We start from the raw sequence: 22668 nt of genomic DNA, 5'->3' as shown, positions 1-22668 counted from the left end.
CTGCTGAAACAGATTTTGATTTTGTTTACTTGGATGGATTCCTTTCCAGTTAAATCACTTCCTTTTGTCTTTCACTGAGGACACTTCTCTTATTTTCTTTAAGCTCAACAATCCAGTATAAAATCTGCATTTAAGTCAGTCTTTCCCTGCAAAACTGATGAGCTCAGAGACTGAGTCCCCGAAATCCAGAATCTGTTACACTGTTTATACTATTATTTCTGCATGCTTTTAAGATCTGTCCCACCCTTTGGAGCTGAACTGGAGCTGAATTTGAGGAAATTAACTTTTCTTGTGATGGATAAGAAGTAGAAAACAGAGCTTTTACTGAAATATTTAACAGTCAGAAAATGTTTGTATCCCTCCCTACAACACCCCCCCCAAGGGACTTTGTAGAAATATTCAGACCTACTAAGGTTACACTTGATAAGCTCAGCCAGGGACACCCCCTGTGGAACGTACCTGCCGCCTTCTGCCGTCATCTCTCAACGATCAGCGTCCTTACACAGTCCTTCAAGCACTGCTCTTCCGCTATAGGAGACCTTCCTGCTATAAATAACAGAAGGAAGCCCCTCCTTTTAACCAGAGAAGGCACACTTTCTTTGCACTATCATATCTCTCTACCCAATAAAGAGTGTGTGGAGGGGGGAGTGGCTTCACCCTTGCAATATCGGTTCCGGTAGTTTCAGTTTCATCCCTGTCCTGTCTGCTTGCTCTCCTGTAGCTCCCCGAGCTGCGCCCCTCTGCCCTGCCATCGGCCATGGCCAGCAAGTCAGTCTTCATCATTGCTATAGATTTTGGCACATCCTACAGCGGGTACTGTTTTTCCCTTGCTTCGGCGACAGACCAAATCCGCCAGGTGTACTGGGGGGCAGAGCACGGGCTCAAGACCCCGAAGACGCCCACATGCATCTTGTTCAACCAGCAGCAGGAGTTCAGGAAGTTTGGCTACGATGCTGTGATGAAGTACAAGAGCCTGCCCTCCAGTGAGGCTGGCAACTGGTACTTCTTCCAGGACTTCAAGATGAAGCTGTACAACACAGTAAGTGGAACGGTTACTGCTGATGGGACTCAGAGCTATTCTTTTATTTGAGGGATGGGGGTTACAGGAATTGGTGAAGAGGGCTGAGTAAATTTGGCTGGTGGGGATGAATGAATAGAAATCAAAGGGCATTTTGATGAACTGAAGAAGAAATTATTTATTTTTGTAATTAGCCAAATGCTTCATGGGCCCTTCCTTTATGATACTGTTCATTGTCTAAAGGCATTAAAACCTGACTGTACACCTTGGTGAATCCAAATGCTTGTTCTTAATTAAAAGCTGCCCTGCTCCACAACTTGGCAGAGAAAGTGGCCTCCCTCTGGGGCTCCCTGCCTCAGTCTTCAACAGGGAAAAAGTGAAGTTTCCTGTCATTCGAATGAGGTGAGCAACCTCAGGATCACCACAAGGGCTCCTCTCATGTGATATGCCTTCCCCTAGCTTGTCTCGCCCTCCCCTGAAGTGGTATGCTGAAGCCAATTTAAGGGTGGCTAGGTGTCCTTCGTGCATGTACTGGCTATCATTTATCTCTGAAGGTTCTGTACTGGTTCTGAGTTGTTCACAGCTTTGTCTAGGTTTGCTCGTTCAGCCAAAATTAAGCTACCTTAGGGCCTCTTTGTCTGTGTTCTGGTGTCCCATAGGGTCTCCCAAAGATGGAATAACCTAGTGCAAGGTCACCCCCAGATAAAGTCTCCTGTATGCTCTTTGGCATCCCCCGGTGCTAAGCAATGAGTGCTGAACTGGATGCGGTGGTGGGTGGAAGGTCTTTGTGAAGACTGCCCTCCCCAGGACAGCTGGGAATTGTGTGGTCTACCACAGTGTCATCTATGGAGTGGTGGGTTCTCACTCACTTTTGGAGGGGGCTCGAGAGAGGTTTTAGTCCAACCCCATTTCTCTGCACCCAAGGAACACCCAGGGAGCACATGGTTAAGGGAAATTTCATTACAGAATCACAGAGTGGTTGAGGTTGGAAGGGACCTCTGGAGGTCACCTTCTCCAACCCCCTGCTCAAGCAGGGCCACCTGGAGCTGGTTGCTCAGGACTATTGTCGGGCCAGCTTTTGAATATCTCCAAGGATGAAGATTCCACAACCTCTCTGGGCAGCCATTAAAAGGGCTCAGCAACAAGAAAGGGGAATGCCAATTCCCAGATACGTAACTGTTTATTTCTGAATCTCCATGGAAAGTGTCCATGGAGGACATGTTGTAACAGATTCCTTATGCCACCCCCTCCTAACTGAGCCAGGAACAGTGACAGGAAATTATATTGTAGGTAAAAAAGAACATAGATTCCCTTTCTCTTCAGTGGCTGCCCATGCAGAACAGGATTCACCTCACCTGTCCTGGCTGTGTGTAATTTTTGCTGGGCAGCACCTGGACATGCCTACTTTTCTCCATTGGCTGTAAAGGATCCCAAGTTACTGGATCTGGCTATCCAGTTGATAATCCTTATGATTTAGGGTCATCTTTGCTGAAGCAAAACAAAGAAAAGCACATGCGGTGGAGGCTGGCTCCTCACACTTCTTTGGATACAGGCAACAATTCCCACTATTTCTAGACAGAGCAGGCAATCAGGGCGTGATGTTTTGGTCTCCTGAGAGAGACTAAAAAGGTGTCAGAGCAGCCACCTGCCTTGAGCTTCAGGTCCAGCCTGTATTTTGTTAACACTATACGCAGAAGTATAGATGCAACCAGAGAGCTCTGCAGTCTCTATACACAAAGCTGGGAAATGTATGGTGGTGTCACATAGAAAGTACAATTCACCGCAATCCACCCCATGGCTCAAGTCAATTTATCTTGTCCATAGAGTGGCAGTGTGGTTGCCTCTTGCCCCTATGCCTAAAAATAGGTGATGCTGTTAATCCAATTATAATTTGAGGGAAATTTTGTGTTTGGTTAACTTCTATTAGCTAAGTTAAAATTTCATTGAATGTGGTTAAGTAGTGTGTAGGCAGGGAAATTTCTGCAATATTGTAATTTGTTTAGCCATTGTCCAAACTTAGGTATATAGCACAATGGCACAATGGTTAACAAGAAGCATAGTATAACAGTAGTCAGTAAAATCACAACAGTGTGTAGCATTAGGTTTAGTATCCCAGTTGCTGTTGGGGAACATCCAAATAGTATTTCCCACCACTGATGTTTTCCATCCTTATTGACTGTTTTTAGCACTTGATGTATTTCTTCAGTATCATGATGTACTGTGAGAAGAGTCTTTTGTCCGGTTTCTTGTGCTTGTTGTAGGAGGTTGATTAAATCAGGATGATGAAGGGATTGTTTGATTATGGTTAGGTTCATTCCAATAGGTGTAGGTTGGAGCTCACAGTATAACATGTAATTAGAAGATACATTATTGTGAGTGTTTACTGAAACAGAGACATTAAAATCACAACCAATAGTTATACAGAAATTACACACACACACATTAAGTTGATTTGTTATGTTATAGACAAGATCATCTATTAATAAGGAATTACACAGTGTTCACATACAGACACATCCTTTCCCTATATCAATGACTATGGCTTCAGGAGCTTTGTTTGGGTGGATTTCAAAGTGCCAAATGTTTTGTTGTGTATCTAAACAGAAGTCTTGTGCTTCAAGAGTATTATTTTCACAAATAAAACCTTGTTGTTCTCCCACAATGCATGTATGTACATCAATTGTTTGCCATTAACCTTCCCTTTGATGGGCCCACACTCTGTGCTCTGAGGGATGGAGTATGGTTTCATTGTGATTTAGTCCTAATGCAATGGTTGGGTATAAGATGTATAAAACAAAAGCTGTGGCTTTATCGTTGTAGGTAAAATTGACTAGGTGCCACCAGGATTTGAATTCGTTTTCTAGTTTGGATGCATTATCCCAGATTTCTTTTCAAATTTCTGTGGGTAAGGTGCCCTCTTCACCTTTTCTTGTAATTGCTGCCACAGTAGATTGTACCCACTGTTGAGAAACATGTACGGTGCAGAACATACTGTAGTTACTGTTTTGATGTAGCATAAATAAAAGAACTGAGGGTCTCCACCCTGTGAGTCGAGCTTGTTGATGTGTGAAACAAATTTGGTTTATACTGGCAATGATTATTCCTGCCAGAAGGATAAGCAATCCTGATAAGAAAGCCTGATCTCCAGGGGAAGTGTGCTGGTATCATTTCCGATATTGTTCCTGGAAAGGGAAAACAATACAAGTTTTGGTGAGGTTTTTCCAAATGGGTGACCTCTTAGGTGGTCAACTTGTTTAACTGCTCGGACTAAAGACAGAAGTTCCTTTTCCCACTCAGAATTTCTTTGTTCTGTCTCTTTAAATGCAGTCAAGCTAAACATTAAAGGCCTCTCTGAACCACTCTGCCAGGTCTGGAATAGACTGTACTAAGTTCCATGCCCTGCAAACACCCAGTCTGCTGAAATAGGATTGCAGGGTTGAATTTGGCCCACCGATTCATGTGTTTTTAATTCCTGAATTAAGATTTTTTTACTGTCTCTTCATGTTCCAGATTCCATTTCCACAATTTTTGCTTTTGTAAAAGTGAACAAGCAATGCCAGAAAAATCCAGGTACACATTTTCTCCAGTACCCTGAAGTACCTATTAGTTGTTGTAATTCTTTTCTAGATTGGGGCATCTGTGACTGTTCTATTTTATTTATAGTGTCCGGTGGGATTGCTCTGCTTCTCGTAACCCACCAAGTGCCCAGAAATTTCACTTGTTTGCTTGGTCCCTGACCCTTTTCAGGTGAAATTTCAATTTTTGCTTGATGCATTGTTTCAGAGGAAGTTCCTCTGGTCAGATTGTCATCTATAAATTGTTGTACTTTTACCCCTTCAGAGAGTGAAACTGTCTCCAAGAGCTCAGCAAAAATAGCATGAGCAATTGTAGGTGGGTGTTTATGTCCCTGTAGGAGTATATTAGGGGTATAGTGGATACCTTCCCATGTAAAAGCCAGCTTTTCTTTACCCTCCTCCTGTAAGGGGATCATGAAGACCGTATCTTTCACATCTAGCATTGCCATCCAAGGATGTGTGGTGGCTTGTAATGTAGCTGTTGAAGTTGCAATACTGGGGACTGCAGCCCTCAGTGGGGCTGAATTGGTATTTAGGTGCTGATAATCAATTGTTAAATGCCATCTTCTGTACAGTTCATGGACTGGCCAACCCGGAGAGTTGTATGGGGAGTGAGTTCTGGAAATAATCTGTCATTTTTCTAAATCTGCAGTTACTTCAGGAATCCCAGTCTGTGATGCAACAGAAATTGGATACTGTGGGACAGAAGTTATTTTTGAATCAGGGAGTGTAGGGGCTGCACAGAGTAAGCACGGTGTAGCCTCCTGCTTTCTGTCATGATTAGGGTCAGTGTTTGAAGCGAGGGACCACACACTGTCATCTGGCACGTACCAGGTTCGATCTTTCAGAACACTGAAATCTAAAATATTTTCATTGTGCTGAGTGGATGATATGCACTTCCTTCCCATTAGCCATAAATCAGCTTTCATGGTTTGGCAAATAACACTTGTTCTGTTTACTCCGGTGACTTTAACTCTTTGCCGCCCAGGTTGTACACCCAGCTTCCTGGCATCTGTTGTGTTAGTATTGAACTTCGTGCTCACCTATCTATTAGAAATGTCACCAGTTGTTGCTGAGGACCAACTGGAATCAGAATGTATGTAATGAAGGGTCTGGCCTCATATTCAGAGAATCTGAGGGGAACAAGAGATCTTCATTTCCCTCATCATAGTCATCAGGATCACTTCAAACATTACCATCCCAGTCTTCATGAGACTCCATTAATATTTTAAATTTGAGTGGAGTTACGGGGATGTGGGGCCTGCACGAGCATCATCTCAGTCTTTTCTTCCAGCTTTTCTGTTTTCTCCTTTTCTTCCTGTAACTGCTTTTGCAGCTGTTCAGTTTGCAGGGACAGTAGTAACTCAGCTGCCTTCCTGCCTTCTATCTCCTTTCTCAGCTCGTGTCTCTCTCTCTGTCACCTCCCACTCTTCAGGACGGGGACAAGTGACTAAGATCCGCAAATCCCCAGTGCGTTGAACAACGTGAGACAAGTCTCATGGTTCCTAATCAAAATGTTTAATGAAAAATTCCAATCACCAATACTACGTTTACCAGCTTTACTCACGACAGTAGGCTCAACAACCAACAACACATAGCAAAGCACAGCGTCAGCTTCTGCATCCGGCACCTGCAAGCCTTGCCCTTCATGTTAGCACCTTAGGTGAATGTCTGAGACATTAACACATTTTCCAGGCACTTACACTCCGTTAAGCTTTTTTCTATCCTGATGGGCAGCTTTTAGACACACTCCTAGCTTTTTTCAAATTATACCTTTATCCTTTCCAACTTTAGTTGAACCTCTAGCATCAGTTAACTGTTTTTCTACCGCTTCTCAGTTATGCTAATTATTACTAGCCCAGTATTTTAGGAAGGTGGGATTTGGTTGGATACCATGTTTTTGTAAGTATTCAGTAATTTTGCTTGTAATTCTGTTGAAAAGGAAATGAATCACCGTCAAAAAATAAAAATGCAACTTAACAGAATTTGATGGCAAGGTTCATTCTATTACTAAGTATATGTAGGGATTGTAATTGGATTAGAGTGCTTTACACAGAGACTGGGAGAAGTGATTTATACAGGCACCAGGGAAATTGGATTAGTGTGATGTATGCAGGGATCAGGGAAAGAAAATAAGGGATACCTTCCCCTTATGTCACAAGGTTCAGAGTGAGTGGACCCCTTTGCTTTCTAAACTCCTTCTCGAGAGAGATGAGCTTAGGTGTGGCTGAATGCACCCCTGGTCTCAGACTTTGTCAATGGTTTATGTCTAAAGTCTTTAGGTACAGGGATTTAAGTGTCATTTTAGTAAGTAAGCAGTGATTCATCTTGTCATCCTGCTGACTATGTGGATTGGTTGTGGGTGGAGTGAGGTACACTGTTATGATTTAGCAGCAATTTAAGATCTGTTGACAGTGCAAGGTGATTTTTAGCAATCTTTAATCAATAACCAATTAATATTTACAAGGTGAATCAAGAAAAAATAGATTATAATAAAAGCAGCAACTTAATTACAGATTACAGAATAACAAGATTCAAGCTAACTTACGTTAAGGTATCCTAAATCAAAATATATGTGTATATATATATTTATAAGTGTGCACACAAAGCATGCAAATAAACAAAGATATTTGGTGCCAAAAGTATAGATATCCACTCTTGTATAAGCAAATGCATATAAGTAGAGCATCGATAAAAGTAGCCAGCTTATAGGAAAAATTTCCCTCTTCTTGAATGTTAGAGCAAATACTCAAAATGCACCAACATTCCTCAATAAGCGATAACTGAGCTTCGAGAAAGGCTGGCTTTGACCCTGGCCTCTTGTCAGCTTTGTTGGCAGATGACCTTGAGGAGTTGGTGCCTGCGAGGTGTCCCACTGGCTGCAGCCTGCTGCCATCCAGGAGACCTCAAAGGGTCTCCCTTTTGGGTTGTATATTTATAGGGTCCTGAGATAATTTACTTTTGTCACAACTATTGTGGCCACAATTCTTACTGGACGATCTTGGCAGGTTTTTGGGCAGGATGGGTCTCAGGTTCATTCCCCAAGCAACAGGAGTTCCAGGTGCAATCAGAGAGTGCCTAATTGTCCTAATTTGCTGTACTTGTACCAGGACCAGAAGGTATGAGATCATCTCAACTCGCTGCCTCAGTAAACAAGATCAGAAAGTGCCAGATTGTCTCAGCTTACAATGGCTGCTGTTGACATTGAACTGTGGCACCTGCAATGAGAACAATGTTGGCATCACAACACGGTCCATTGGCTGCCGTTGGCATCATAACGCAGCCTAAGGAGGGAAGGTCTGTTGCACCACCACACCTCCCCACAGGAGGATCTACAGGATCTTTACAAAATTTGGCCTAGGAGAAACAGCTGACGTATCAACCACATTGGTATTTTGCCTATTGAACCACAGATGTCATGGGTAAACGGTTTGGTAGCTGAGCTGTGTCAATTAGACTGCAGTTAGCCGTGGTACTGAAGCCATTTCTGGGACTTCACTCGGGTTTGGAGACAGGACCTCTGTCCATGCCATATGTTGTGCAGTGCTCAATGTGAAGCAGACAAGTCTTGTACTGAGATTGCAATACGTGACCCTGAGACAATTTTTTTTGTAGAAAGTCACATCTGACATGATGCTGAAAGCCAGCAATGGAAAGACACTTCCTGCTCTGACAGTCTTTTCCGAAAGCCTGCGCTACCTGAAGGAGCATGCCCTGAACACCATCCAAGAGGCCTCTTTCCAAACTGTTTGTGACCCAGAGGAGATCACCTGGGTCATTACCGTCCCAGCCATATGGAGTCCTGCTGCCAGGCAATTCATGCGGCTGGCGGCAAAAGAGGTAAATGCAGGGGCTATGCCACTTCCTCAGATTATCTTTGGAGATTCTTTACCCATCAAGTCAGAGGAACTCCTCAACATTTAAACAACTTGTATTTCAAATTTCAGTTCATCGTGGAGAGAAATCTCTCATGTTAGGGATAGTGGGGGAGAGGATGTCACAAAGTGGCAGTAACAACCCTTCCGCACTTTCCCCTCACCACTATGTAGAAATGAGCCCTGCAGAGACCAGCGGTGCAAGAACCAGTGTGGTCTCCTGGGGTGAGAACAGCCTCCCTAGCAGGTGGCTTCATGCAGCAGTGATCTCACCACCTTTACTTGAAGTGATGCCCCTCTCTTGTAATTTTAGGCAGGACTCATCTCTGGCATGACTTCTGAGAACCTCATTATTGCCCTGGAGTCAGAGGCTGCGTCGCTGTGGTGCAAACAGCTTCCACAGGAAGGGTTTATGGCAGACGGCAGCGACAAGAAGAAGTTTGAAGACTCCCCTGGGATCCAGTATGTTGTTGTTGACTGTGGAGGTAAAATTTTCCTTGTTTAACAGGTACCATCTTTGCTGGCCACAGAACATGGCTGTTTCACAGTCTCTGACTCAGTGGGCCCCAGAGGGCTGCAGTGCTGTCCCAGAGCTTGGACTCCACTGCTGTTTTTATTTCTCACTTAATGAGATCCATGGGCAGGCAGAAAAATGGGAGGAAAAGAGAGATCAGCCTGCACTGTGTCCCAATGTCAGCCATTGATGTGCACCCACGTGCAGCTGCGTAGCCTGAGCTCACAGCCTCCTCTGTAGGAGGAAGTGTAGTGCCCAGTGAACTGACCAGAGATGAGCTCACAGGACCTGTAAATCATTAAGAACATTTGATGGAGCACTTCTTAGCAATTTCTGTAGTTTCCTGTCTGAGTTTTTTTGGTCTAATGTGAATTTCCTGCCAAGAGCAGTCTGGTGATTGTGAACAAATACTGAAAAGGCACCAAGAGGACCATGAGTTTCTGAGAGTCTCACCACTGCTGCTCATCTTAACTCAGAGCTTGTATACCAACAGGCAGAAGTGAACGATAATGAAGGGGCCAGTCTCCTTTTGTGATCAGAGAGGAAATTGGCTCGTGCAGGGAGCAAGTCAGAGCATCCAGCCTTCATCAGCAGTTACTGTAGCAGCCTTGAGACTCCAGGCTTGTAAACGGAAATGCGGAAATTTAGAAAATCTAAAGGTGTGCAGGAAATAGCAGAGGAGTGACGACAAGAAAAGAAAGCAGCAAAGTGCACTTGTGAACCAGGAGTTCAGAAGGCAAGATTTTATTCAATGGAAAGTAGGGACCTCATGTGCTTTAAAGAAAACAGATAACGTAATTTGTGGGGGGTTTTTTTGTGTGTGTAGGTGGCACAGTAGACATCACAGTACATGAGATCCAACAAAACCATCACCTGAAGGAGTTACACAAGGCAGCTGGAGGTGGATGGGGAGGCAACAGAGTGGATGCAAACTTCACTGATTTCCTCAAGGAAATATTTGATGATGGTGTATGGGATGAATATGTAAAGAACCACCCCACCGAATTAGAGCATATGATGTACAACTTCAGTCTACAGAAATGCTGTGCCAGCAGGGAGGCAGTCTACATACGTTGCTACTACAACTTGACCAGAGTGGCAGAGTGCAAGAAGGACATCTCCCACTTCTTCAAAAAAGCAGAAGGAGCTGTGTGGTGTGATGGGATGATCATGATTACGTATGAGAAAATGAAGAGTTTTTTTGACTACAGTATCAAAAATATCCTTCGTACTCTGAGGGGAATTCTTGACAAGCCTGAGATGGCCAAGGTCCAGTACATTTTGCTTGTGGGAGGCTTTGCATCGAGCATCATCTTGAGAGATGCGATCAGGGAGGCCTTTAGCAAGAAGTATCATGTCCTTTGTCCACTGGAGGCCCAAGTGGCCATTGCAAAAGGGGCTGTTTTATTTGGAGTCAATCCACACATTGTTGCCTCAAGAGTCTGCGCTCGGACATATGGCATAGCAGTAAATGAGAAATTTAATGTTGCTACTCATGACTTCAGTAAAATTAGGTTCTCAAAAGATGAGAGCTATATTTATTGCACAGATATCTTCAATAAATTGGTGGGAACTGGGGAGTCAGTGAATGTAAATGAAGTTGCCCACTATCATTTCCACCCAACAGAACCAGATCAGACAAATGCATGCTTTTCTTTCTATTGTACAGAAAAGCAGGATGCTAAGTACATAGATGAGGAAGGAATGGAACTGCTTGGCTCCTGTACAGTGCCAATGCCAGACACAAAGCTAGGGAGGGAACGCAAGTTGAAGCTGGATATTAAATTTGGGTTCACTGAATTTAAAGCCACATGTACTGACATTACTTCCAAAGAAAGTCGGGTAGTTATAATAGATTTTATAGGTGTGTAAATGCTTGGTACATTCAGCAGTAGAGACAATAGCTCAAAGGAGAGCATGACTTCAGTGGGAGGCAATAACTACTGCAAGGCACAAGACAAGGCACAGGGACTGTAAAGTCCATGAGCCTCTTGCTCACAGAGGTAAACAATTGGATAATCTGATTCTCTGGTTCCTTCCATTCCTCACCAACTACCCCTTCAGGCCAACAGATCTCTTTCTGTTGGGTCTGACAGTAGGTTTAGCTGCTGTTTTAGCTCTTGCCCTTCTATCTTAGCCTTATTGCATCTCTGAACACAATAGTCCATACCACCAATATCATAATCTGTACTCTACCTGTGTTTGATACAAAGCTTCTGGACTGGGGTCTAACTTCTACATATACCAGCCCAAAACTATTTATTGTCACCTGATGTCTTCTTTCAGCTACATCCTCTCTTCCTCTGATATCAGGTCTCTTTATGTTGAGTCCAGATTTAATTCTGCCAGGGGTGACATACAATGGATTTGTGTTTTCTTCAGAACTTCAGTTATATAGATTGTGTGTAATTAAAGCACTCTTGTCCCAGTCAAGAATGATACATGAAGCAATAGCTCCATGCAGTCTGGGGGCTTGTATCCAAAACCTGTGGGAATATTATTTCCATTAAACCACTGGATGACATTAACTGGGCAGATATGAATAGTGCTTATGCCGCTGCCCGCGCCCCTCTGTCCAGCTGTGGGTACTCTCTACATACCTGACTCGGACTTTATATTTCCCATATCCATAAAAGCTCATCTCTTTGCCTCCTGCCTACAGCACCTGTGCACAGGCTCTACACAGTGTGGCCTACATGAGCCAAAAATCTGTCAAGAAAAGGATGTGATCCTGCAGTGTACTGGGTCTGGCTGGGGTGCAGTTAACTTTCTTTGTAACTGCCCTTATGCTGCTTGTGATTTATGACCAAAATGGTGTTGATAGAATCATAGAATCACACAATCATTAAGATTGGAAGAGACCTTTAAGATCATTGAGTCCAACCATCAAACTAACACCATCATGCCTACTAAACCATGTCCTGAATTGCCACATCCACCCGCTTCTTGAACACCTCCAGGGATGGTGACTCTACCACCTTCCTGGGCAGCCTGTTCCAGTGCTTGACCACTCTTTCAGTAAAGAAATTTTTCCTAATATCCAATCTAAACCTCCCCTGGCACAACTTGAGGCCATTACCTCTTGTCCTGTCAGTAGCTACATGGAAGAAGAGACCAACACCCACCTCTCTACAACCTCCTTTCAGGTCGTTGTTGAGAGTGATAAGGTCTCCCCTCGGTCTCTTTTTCTCTAAACTAAACAATCCCAGTTCCCTCAGCTGCTCCTCTTAAGACTTGTTCTCCAGACCCCTCACCAGCTTTGTTGCCCATCTCTGGACACACTCCAGCGCCTCAATGTCCTCCTTGTAGTGAGGGCCCCAAAGCTGAACACAGCACTCAAGGTGTGGCCTCAACAGTGCAGAGTACAGGGGAAGGATCACTTCCCTACTGCTGGCCACACTATTTCTGATACAGGCCAGGGTACTGATGGCCTTCTTGGCCACCTGGGCACACTGCTGGCTCACGTTCAGTCAGTGTCGACCAGCACTCCCAGGTACTTTTCTGCCTGGCAGCTTTCCAGCCACTCGTCCCCAAGCCTGTAGCGCTGCATGGGATTGTTGTTACCAAAGTGCAGGACCTGGCACTTGGCCTTGTTAAACCTCATACAATTGACCTTCTTCCATCGATCCAGTCTGCCCAGGTCCCTCTGCAGAACCTTCCTACCCTCTGCAGACCTACTCCCACCCAGTTTGGCGTTGTCTGTAAACTCACTGAAGGGCTCTCAATCCCCTCATCCAGATCATTGATAAAGATGTTAAACAGAGCTGGTCCCAAAACCGAGCCCTGGGGAACACCGCTTGTGACTGGTCAGCAACTGGATTTAGCTCCATTCACCACAACTCTCTGTGCTCAGCCATCCAGACAGTTTTTGACCCAGCAAAGTGTATGCCCATCCAAGCCATGCCCAGCCAGCTTCTCCAGGAAGATGCTGTGGGAGACAGTGTCAAAGGCCTTACTAAGGTCCAGGAAGACAACATTCACAGCCTTCCTCTCGTCCACCAAGCAGGTCACCTCGTCATAAAAGGAGATCAGGTTGGTCAGGCAGGACCTGCCTTTCATGAACCTATGCTGGCTGGGCCTGATCCCCTGATTGTCTTGCTCGTGCTGTGTGAGCACACTCAAGATGAACCAGTCCATAATCTTCCCTGGTACCGAGATCAGACTGACAGGCCTGTAGTTCCCTGGATCCTCCTTCTGGTTCTTCTTGTACATGGGCGTCACATTGGCAAGCTTCCAATCATCTGGAACCTCCCCCATTAACCAGGACTGCTGATAAATGATGGAAAGTGGTTTTGTAAGCTCTTCTGTCAGCTTCCTCAGCTCTCTTGAGTGGATCCCATCCAGCCCCATAGACTTGTGGGTGGGCAAGTGGCATAGCAAGTCATTAAGTGCTTCCTCTTGGATTACAGGGGGTTTATTCTGTTCTCTGTGTCTTCCAGCTCAGGGGGCTGAATATCTTCAGGATAGCTAGTCTGACTGTTAAAGACTGAGGCAAAGAAGGCATTAAGTACTTCAGCCTTTTCCTCATCTTTGGTGGCATTGTTCCCAGCCGCATCCACTAAAGGATGGAGATTCTCTTTAACTCTCTTTTTGTTGTTAATGTACTAGTAAAAACTTTTTTTGTTACCTTTTAAGACAGTGGCCAGATTGATATTGAGCTGGCCTTTTGCTTTCCTAATTTTCTCTCTGCATGACCTGACAAGATCCCTGTTGTCTTCTTGTGTTGCCTGCACCTTCTTCCAAAAGTGATATTTTTTATTTATACTTATTTTTTCCTGTGTCTCCAGCAGACATCTGGTAAATTGAAGTCACTCACAAGAACAAGGGCTAGTGCTCGTTATACTTCTCATAGCTGGTGGTAGAATGCTTCATCTGCCTTTTCATCCTAGCTAGGTGGTCTATAACAGACTCCCAGCAGGATATCAGCCTTGTTAGTCTTCCTCCTCATCCTTACCCATAAGCACTTGACCTTGTAATCACAGTCGTCGAGCTCTACAGAATCAAAACGCTCCCTAACGTACAAAGCCAGCCCACCACCTCTCCTTCCTTGCTTCTCCCTTCTAAGGAGCTTGTGGCCATCCATTGCAGTGCTCCAGTTGTGAGAGTCATCCCACCATGGTTCTTCGATGGCAACTAAGTCAGAGCTATCCTGCTGCATGATGGTTTTCAGCTCTTCCTGTTTATTGCCCATACTGCATGCATTGGCGTAGATGCACTCGAGTTGAGTTATCGATTTCACCCCCAACACTGGCATGTCACCCCTCGGCTCATCTCTAGGGAGCCTTGTATTATCCCCTTCCCCCTTTGAACCTAGTTTAAAGCCCTGTCGGTGAGCACAGCCAACTCACGTGCAAGGATCCTTTTACCCCTTTCTCCAGAAAGCTCGGTGCTTCGTAAACATCCCCAAGTTCAAAAAAGCCAAAATTCCACTGATGGCACCATCCTCTGAGCAGGATGTGCACAGCAATGGTTTAGCAGCGTTTGAGCAGTGCTTGCTTTCTCAGTCTGACTCTGCAGTGAGGAGGCTGGTGGGGGGCCAAGGGGCTGGGAGAGGACACAGCCAGCACAGCTGACCCCAACTTACCAAGGGGATGGTCCTTACCCTGTACCTCCTTAGTCTGTAAGTATACTATGCCCTATGATATATAAAAGTGGAACTGTTTTGAATATATTGCCTTTATTTTCACATGTAAAATCTCATGCATGCAATAAAATTATTCACAATAAAAACTTCTGTACATTTCCATCATGTCAGATGGTACTTCTCCATAAACTATGTGAGTGCTATTCTGGGTGGCTGGGTCCCAAGAAGGGGAGTACTTCTGCTTTTTTCTTACCTTCTGGACTTGGTATTTCCACCCATGCAAAGTGCAACACAGGTGCTCCCCAGCCCACCACCGCTCTCTGAATAGGAGAGAGAAGTGCAGGGAAAGCTGCATGCATCTGCCCCTGTGCTCTGAGGGCTTTGGCTTTCAGACATTGACACCAACAGCCATGATTGCAGCTCCTAATTTTGCTTGTTTTGATGAGCTGGTGATGTTGACAACCTCAGGTACTCAGCATGGAGCAGATGCAGGTGCTTGTCATCTCTGTAGAAGTGTCACTGAGTGTCAACATCTCAAGCCAAGCATCTGAGAAACCTGGCAATTCCTGCTATGGGGGGGCTTTAACCTCTGTCTGGCAGTACTGGGGGTGTTGGGATAATCAGACCCCTTTCCAGTCATCTCCTACAACCGGTGAGTCTGCTGAGCTGGAGGTTAAACCCTGTTGTGTAACAAACAGGATAGATTACTTACAGGAAACGTGAAACTTAAATAGCAGATCACAAACTTTCAAGGAGAAGAAAACACAGGCAGCTTTGCAGTGTCTGTGACTAGGGTACCAACAAACTCTTCAGGCAGTTGTTGCTGCCAGATCCTAAATGGCTGGGTGGGAAGCAGACACTGTCCGGTTCTGTCACAGGAGCTTGCCAGCTGCCTTCTGCCTAAAGCACATGGTTTCTCCTAAACTGAAAGGAAACAACCCCTACTTTGCAGCACCGCTCCCATTTCCTTGCGCCACAGCCGGAGTCATGTCCTCAGCTTCCCTGGCTGGGGTCAGAGCCAGGAAAAGCTTGGCTGCTGTGTGCAGCCCAAAATATGGCGACTGTGCTCCTGGCTTGGGATTTCCCAGTGCCCTCTACCCCTTTGCCTGGCCGTGGTCGTGGCGAAGGCTGTCTCAGCAGTGCTGCTCCTTAGAAAATATTTATCCCCATTCAGCAGCAATCACACTTAAGAGCATTCACTTTCTTTGCAACATTAAACAAAACAAACCGTGGGAGAGGAAAAATAAATAAACCAAGAAATGAACCATCCTCTTCCCCTGGGGTGGGGAGGGGGTGAGTATCAGCAAAAATGTGATGGCTTTACAATTAAACTGCAATTTTTCCCACAGCAATACCCTTTCGAGGCCAAAAAAGTAGGCTTCTAGAGGTTCTTTTATTTTTTAATTGCTAGAGACTCCTGAGGTGTAGTACAGCTGTGTATATAACTCTATTTGAGATGTCAAAACTTGATGAGATCAGAAACTGCCCTGTGCTGCTCACAGCCAGATCAGCAACAGACAAAATGGACTCATTGCAACCCAAAACTGGACAAAGCAGATGAGTTTACGGTGCTTCTGTGGAAACATGTTTAAGAAAAGGCCGTGAATTCTGAAAAAGGAGAAACAAGGTGAGGGCAGGAGAAGCAAGAGATGTGGCCAGTGCAGTGGCATGAGGAGCAGCAGACCCTGTCAAGGACACTGCAGGGAGAGAGCTGCCTGAGCAGGGACAGAGGGAAGACACAGGGACACCCAAAGAGACAATGACTGGTGGAGGAGCCCACACTGGAGCAGTTGAGTAGGACAGAAGGAGAAGTGAGAGCAAAGGGATCCCCATGTGTTTCCCCCAGCTCCTGCACTACCCATGGTCTCACTAAAGGGCTTGGGTGTAACCTGCAGCACAGGGGTGGGAGACCAAAAGTCCCCTAGGGAAGCTGAGGTTCACTTGTGAAGTGCTGCAAACATAACACCAAAAGGGAGGAAAACAAAGGGCGAACAAGGGAGATGGAGAGGAAAAGACTAAGAAAGCTAAGAGGGAAGGCTCATCCTTGAGCAATGTGCATTGCTACCACCAGGCCAGAGGGCTGGGCTCACCACCACACTCCAGCTTCTCCCACAGCAACTCAGGGTGCACCAGGATCTGCAAGGAGAACATGACATCTACTGAGAGGAGGAAAAGTTGCAAGTGAGTAATTGTGCACGTTCACATCCTGACAGTAAAAACAGCTCTCCGTGCTCTGGACCTGCTCAAGCCCCTTTCCTTTGGCTAAAGCTGGTGCTGCTTCTACTTTTGGAGCTCGCTCCCTCCCAAGCCACTCATGTCAAGCACCCGATGTACGTTCTGCTCTTGGCTGAAAACTCAGTGCTTTTCCCACCAAGCTCCTCCCAGGCATTTTTGGTTCCCAAAGCCTGGGAACCACCAACTCCTGTGGTGCCATCCCTGCTCCTCCCTCTGTGTCTCTGTGCTGGGGCTGGGCTCCACTGACCGGCGTTTCCCTGGTTTGTGTTTGCCTTCAAAGAGGCAGCGGTCCCAGCAGTCCAGCCTGTGTGTGTCCCTCCAGGGGCTCTCCTGAAATCTGGGACATTTTTCTGAAGGTTTTGGGATGAAGGCTGTGCAGCTTGGTATCAGACCACTCTTTGTTTGCTGTGGTGGAAAGGGAGAGGGAGGAAAGAGGGGAGTTAGTTCTAGTGAAGTCATTTGAGGCATCTCTTGGCAGTGGTGGGATGCACCCCCACCAAGACTGGTGAATCTCTGTGAGGTTGCAGCTGCCACTTTCCTTCTGCCCCATGGTACTGGCCTGGTTTCGCTCACTGTGCTGCACATTTCTCCCTTGTGTCTGTTCCTTCCCTCCTCCAAACCATCCCAAACAATACGAGGTTTTGTCTGTGCCCGGCGTCCAGCAGCAGTTCCTCAAGCCCCTTAGCCCTTATTTTGTGTGTGCACCCTGGACTTAAGCAGAACATTCCTGCCAGACATTAAGCCCAGGCGCAGCACGGATAATCCAAGGGGTTTTTTGCCTCTGGTTCCAAGTAGCCGTGAAAATATTGTGCCCATGTGCACTCCCTGCAGCTCCACACTGGCCTTTCTCCTGCCTCCTATCTCTTTCTCCCTCCCAGGCAGGTAGGGCTTAGGGAGAGGACACAGATCTCAGCTGCAAGTTTAGGGTAGCAAAATGCCTGTTATTCCAGCCTGGGTGTCCTGCACCTTTTTATCTCCTGTGTTAAAATGACATGGCTTGCCAGGGCACTGTGACCACGGATGCTGTGCGCACACTGCCTTCACTGTCCCCCGCAATGGTTTTGTTCTAGGCTGGTGATGCCCTTCCACCTGCCTGGTATCAAGCCCCTGTTAAACCAGAGGGCTGTGGGGAAAGCAGTGACTGGGGCCTGGAGAGAGCTGCCAGAGCTGGAAACGAGATCTTTGGACAGAAGAAGCTGGGAAGAGGGGACGGCGAGGCACCACGGTGCCCACAGCACAACAGTGCTGTCAGGAGCTATCCAGGAAAGGTAGTGCTCAGGCAAGGACCGCCCTCAGGAAAGAGAAACCAAGCACTGGCAGGGGCAAGAGAGGAGGGAAGCTGATCTTTTTCTTCCCCACTGAAAACCCCCTTTTTTCTCTTTTCTCCTCAGACAGTGAAATCTTTGCTCTGGCACCTGACAGCATGGTAGAGCGCTAGTCCTCCCTCCTCATGTGGTTGGTTTCTTTCCTGATTAGAAGTGATTAGGCAGCCCTAAAGCCTGCAGAAATGTGACCGAGGGGAACAGAGACAATGAGTCCTTTCAAGATCTCTTAAATCCCCGGGGCAGTATTTAGAGAGCCCTGAGGAGAGAACCGGAGCAGAACCGCCCCACCAGGACTTCCCTGTCCTTCTCCTTCCTGCTGTGCCCTTTGTTGCTGCCAAATCCTCCACCATGTCGTTCTCCGAAGCTGAGGTGCAAAGTGCCCGTGGTGCCTGGGAGAAGATGTTTGTGGATGCTGAGGACAACGGGACAACCGTGCTGGTCAGGTAAGAGCCCATCCTGCTGCTACCTCAGAGGCTTGAAGGAGGAATGTGAAGAAGGATGGAGTTACCACGGGGATCATGTCTTGATGTGTTTCATGCAGACCTTGCTGGGAACATTTTGGTTTGCTGTGCTTTAGGCCCACTTCAGGGAGGAAACAAGGATGAGGAGAGATCCACACAAGTAAAAGGAAAGGGGTGTGGGTATGGGAAATCAAGAAGAGATAAGAACCATTTCTTTACCCATTTAAGGTAAAGAAAGTGTGGTATGAAAGAAAATGGGAGCAAAACATGAGCCCTATTTCTCTCTTCCTATTTACTTCTGAAGTCCTTTAATTAGTTTTTATTTTTTTAACTTGCAAGCTCTCAGTATTTCTATTCTGATTCTCCTTCAGCCTTTCCAGTCTGGAGCCCATCTGTTTAATCGTATCGCACCCTTCCTGTGGGCTTTCCTCTTTTAGTTTTCACTCTGTTTTCCTCTCTTCTCCTGTAAGGCAGAATTTTCTTTTTTTCACCTTTCACATATCCCTCTCTCAGCTGGGACTTACATCACCTCTGTATGCACTGATCAGTCCATATTTCTAGTTGTCATACCTTTACCACTCCCTCTGGCTTTCTTGTGTATCACATCTTGTGCCTGGATCAGCCTCGAAAAGTGCTATGCACTGCTCTTTCTCTCTGCAGTCTGCACAACCTGAGGACACTTGGGGTCAGAAATGTGGCTATAAAATGTCAGTAACATCCAGTGTCTTGCCTCCCTGGGGTAATTTACCTTAGAAAGTTTGCCTTAGTGTCCTACAAACCCAGCCCTGCCTTCAGACAAGTTCTGGGCTCCCCAGTACAAGAGACAGAGTCCAACAAACGGCCACAGAGATGATAAAGATAAAGGGGCTGGAGCATCTCCTCTATACAGAGAGGCTGGGAGAGCTGGGACTGTTCAGCCTGCAGAAGAGAAGGCTCAGGACGGTCTTATCAATGTATGTAAAAACCTGAAGGGAGAGTGCAAAGAAGACAGAGCCAAGCTCTTCTCAGTGGTGCTCGGTGACAGGACCAGAGGCAGTGGGGCCAAACTGAAATACAGGAGGTTCCTTCTTATCATCAGGAAACACTTTTGTATTGTGAGGGTGACTGAGCACTGGCACAGGTTGCCCAGAGAGGCGACAGAGTCTTCGTCCTTGGAGATATTCAAAGGCCACGTGGACATGGTCCTGGGCAACCTGCTATGGGTGACCCAGCTTGAGCAGGGGTTTGGACCAGATGACCTCCAGAGGCCCCTTCAACCGCAACTGTTCTATGATGCTGTGAAATGCAATCTGGACTTTGCTATTGCTATTTCAGGTGGATAACAGGTTTACCCAATAGAGTAAACTGCTTCTTTAAGAGCTTGACCAAGATGACTGTAATCGATGTATGTTAAAAGCAGTTCCTTTACAAGTGCCGTTGAACTGTGTTAATTTTGAATGAAAGAAATGAGCAGTACCTGGCACTCAAACAAGAAGCCACCACAGGCAGTAAGAAAGCTTTGGGATGGATTCTAGGAAGGGGTTAATTAACAAAACCAACAGTAGGGTTGCTCCATGAAAACACCCACTGAGAGCACAGTGGAAGTATCTGCTGTCCAGAACATCTTTGGGAATATCGTGCTGTCACATAGCCTATAGGAACACGCTCCCACTTCTCTCTGGATTTTTATCTCCACCTATCACTGAATCATCATTGAGGAAGTGTTTAATTTAGAAGCAGTGGAATAAATTCAGGATAGGTAGGTTTTTAAGGTGGAGTGAGCAAAGGGAATTGCTCCAGTGAGGGGACAGTCTGCTATGGGCACAGGGGGTGCGCACAGGTGGGAAGGGCAAGGGAGAGCCAAGAAATGCAGGGGAAAGAGGTGTCTGTTCTAATAAAGAGAAGGAAAAAGGGCAATAAATGCATAAGACAAGGCCTGGAATGTGAAGCCATGTCTGCATCAATGTGCCAGTCTGCAAACTAGGACATCTCTCATTTCTCAACAGGATGTTTACCGAGCACCCAGACACCAAGTCCTACTTCACACACTTCAAAGGCATGGACTCCGCTGAAGAGATGAAGCAGTCGGACCAGGTCAGGGGGCACGGCAAGAAGGTTTTCACCGCCATCAACGACATGGTGCAGCACCTGGACAACTCTGAGGCTTTTCTTGGGATAGTGAACCCACTCGGCAAGAAACATGCCACCCAGCTGAAGATTGACCCCAAAAACTTCAGGGTGAGCCAGTAGCCATCTTCCCAGTGGCTGTAACTGTGATGGAAGGATGTCTTCTTCTTGGAGGGGTAGAACTGAGCACAACAGGCTTTGTATATGTAAATATATATATGTACACATATATGCTTCAGAGAGTGGAGATGGTGGAAGCTGAGATGGTCGGTGGTGGAAGATAGCAGGAACGAGAGATCTGGCATCTGTTGGGAAGAAGGCGACTGAGCAGCAGAAGCAATGCGGGCAGGACTGCTTGGGTGGGAGCTGCAGAGCTGCCCACTAGTTGTAGCAGGTTTTCTCAGTGAAACAGGATTCCCACACGCTTGTCATTTAGCAACAAGACACAGAAAAGCAGCTTAACACTGGACCTCAGTCCATGACGTCTATTTTTCTCTAGTAACAGGAACTGAGCTTTTCCAGGGCAACTAAAGCAGCTGCTATTGAGCAGTAACAGCAACAGCATTGCCATCGCTGAACAAACACAGATAATAAACACAGGATCAAATGACTTGCCCAAGTTCACCTAAGATCATTAGCAGAGTGCATTTGTAACTATTCTGTCTGCCTTACACAGCACAAAATGCAAAAGGAGGCACCTTCTGGCACAGGGCACTCAGGCACTGGGAGGGTGGTTTCCAAAGCAGCAGGCCCAATTTTCAGTAAGTGGGAGAATGAGTGGGCATTTCTGCCTGGGGAGACCCTGAAAAGGTCTTTTCCAGGTAAAAAAAAAAAGACTTTTTCAGGGTGAAGATGCACACAAAATGAGAAATGCTGCATAGAAAAGGAGCTGATATTTCAAACTGTACCTACCTAAAGACTGTAAAGACATACAAACCCTCCCTGCTACATCTATTCCATAGATGTCCAGCACTAGGCTCCTTGTGGCCTCTAGACATTTGAGAGAGTCCCCTGCCAAGAGAAGGATTGCAGCAGACAGACTGAGTGCCCTGGTCATGTACCACTGTCTTTAAGTGATGGGTACAGTCAACATTAACTAGACATGAGATAGTTGAAAAAACAGCAGTAGCTGCATTTTTTGGTGAATTCTGTAATGCACCTAATTTTCCATGACCTATTACAAGCTCTGTGCTATATGCTGCTGAATTGTTGTACCCCCTTTCTACCCTCCAAGAATCCCAACTAAATAAATATATATATTGTTCTTATGTCTCTAATGTGGAGGAAAGTTCACACTGACTGTCACTTCCCTTCTTCATGTTTAGATTATCTGTGACATTATCTTGCAACTGATGGAGGAAAAATTTGGTGGAGACTGCAAAGCTTCCTTTGAGAAGGTGACGAATGAAATCTGCACTCACCTGAACAACGTCTACAAAGAGGAGGGCTGGTGAGGATGTGCAACCTCCAGGCTCTTCAAACATCTTGCCAGCACTGATTTGCTGCTTTTGGGCCTCCACCCACAGTCGGAAGAATGAAAAAGTTTTTTTTTAAAAAAAAGGCAAGAAAAAGGCTTATATAATATAGATATTAATGTCAATAATTTCCTTAGCAAACTGAGTTTCTACCGTTAAATGAAACCTGCAGATACATCAAAGCCAACCAACAAATCCTGACGTGCTTTGCAGTTTCAGTGCTCCAGGTGGGTTCCTCTGGCCACAGTCCTTGAGGACTACATTTTAAGACGATAACTTGCTATTCCTGAGAGAAAGACTTGCTCCTTTCAGCCGCACCAGCCCAGAGAGGCACCAGCAGCTTTTTATCTCAGCAAACACCTCTCCATTCTTGTGAATGATTGGAGACCATTTCGAAGCATCTCCGGTTGCTTTGTAGAGGTCATTATTTAAGAGACATGGGCATTGTTTCGTGTTTGAACTAAAACAGTGGGGGGAGTGGTGCATGGGAAAGACTAAAG

The 22668-nt window shown here is 45.9% G+C and overlaps 2 protein-coding genes across 2 annotated transcripts; both read left to right on the top strand.

Annotated features, from left to right (window-relative positions):
* Positions 1-757: 757 nt before the first annotated feature.
* On the top strand, positions 758-10854 carry LOC104545982 (heat shock 70 kDa protein 12B-like). Its single transcript, XM_010191254.1, has 4 exons — positions 758-1039; positions 8209-8433; positions 8782-8953; positions 9809-10854. Exons 1-4 carry the CDS (start codon positions 758-760, stop codon positions 10852-10854), a joined length of 1725 nt encoding a protein of 574 aa, XP_010189556.1.
* A 7540-nt stretch (positions 10855-18394) lies between these two features.
* On the top strand, positions 18395-22238 carry LOC104545981 (cytoglobin-1-like). Its single transcript, XM_010191252.1, has 3 exons — positions 18395-18569; positions 20573-20804; positions 22019-22238. The coding sequence occupies exons 1-3, from the start codon at positions 18475-18477 to the stop codon at positions 22145-22147; spliced, it is 456 nt and encodes a 151-aa protein (XP_010189554.1). The 5' UTR covers positions 18395-18474; the 3' UTR covers positions 22148-22238.
* The last annotated feature ends 430 nt before the right edge of the window (positions 22239-22668 follow it).

This window comes from Mesitornis unicolor, unplaced genomic scaffold (assembly GCF_000695765.1).
Source record: "Mesitornis unicolor isolate BGI_N332 unplaced genomic scaffold, ASM69576v1 scaffold1589, whole genome shotgun sequence".
Classification (NCBI taxonomy): domain Eukaryota; kingdom Metazoa; phylum Chordata; class Aves; order Mesitornithiformes; family Mesitornithidae; genus Mesitornis; species Mesitornis unicolor.
The sequence above is the reverse complement of the archived record's forward strand: the minus strand, read 5'-3'. Positions and strand labels throughout refer to the sequence as shown.

Excerpts from the sequence above, each read along its gene's own strand:
- LOC104545982 (XM_010191254.1), top strand. The coding sequence starts at position 758 with ATGGCCAGCAAGTCAGTCTTCATCATTGCTATAGATTTTGGCACATCC. Across the intron at positions 1,040-8,208 it reads AGATGAAGCTGTACAACACA|AAAGTCACATCTGACATGAT; the intron begins GTAAGTGGAACG and ends TTTTTTTTGTAG. Across the intron at positions 8,954-9,808 it reads TGTTGTTGTTGACTGTGGAG|GTGGCACAGTAGACATCACA; the intron begins GTAAAATTTTCC and ends TTGTGTGTGTAG.
- LOC104545981 (XM_010191252.1), top strand. The coding sequence starts at position 18,475 with ATGTCGTTCTCCGAAGCTGAGGTGCAAAGTGCCCGTGGTGCCTGGGAG. Across the intron at positions 18,570-20,572 it reads GGGACAACCGTGCTGGTCAG|GATGTTTACCGAGCACCCAG; the intron begins GTAAGAGCCCAT and ends ATTTCTCAACAG. Across the intron at positions 20,805-22,018 it reads TTGACCCCAAAAACTTCAGG|ATTATCTGTGACATTATCTT; the intron begins GTGAGCCAGTAG and ends CTTCATGTTTAG.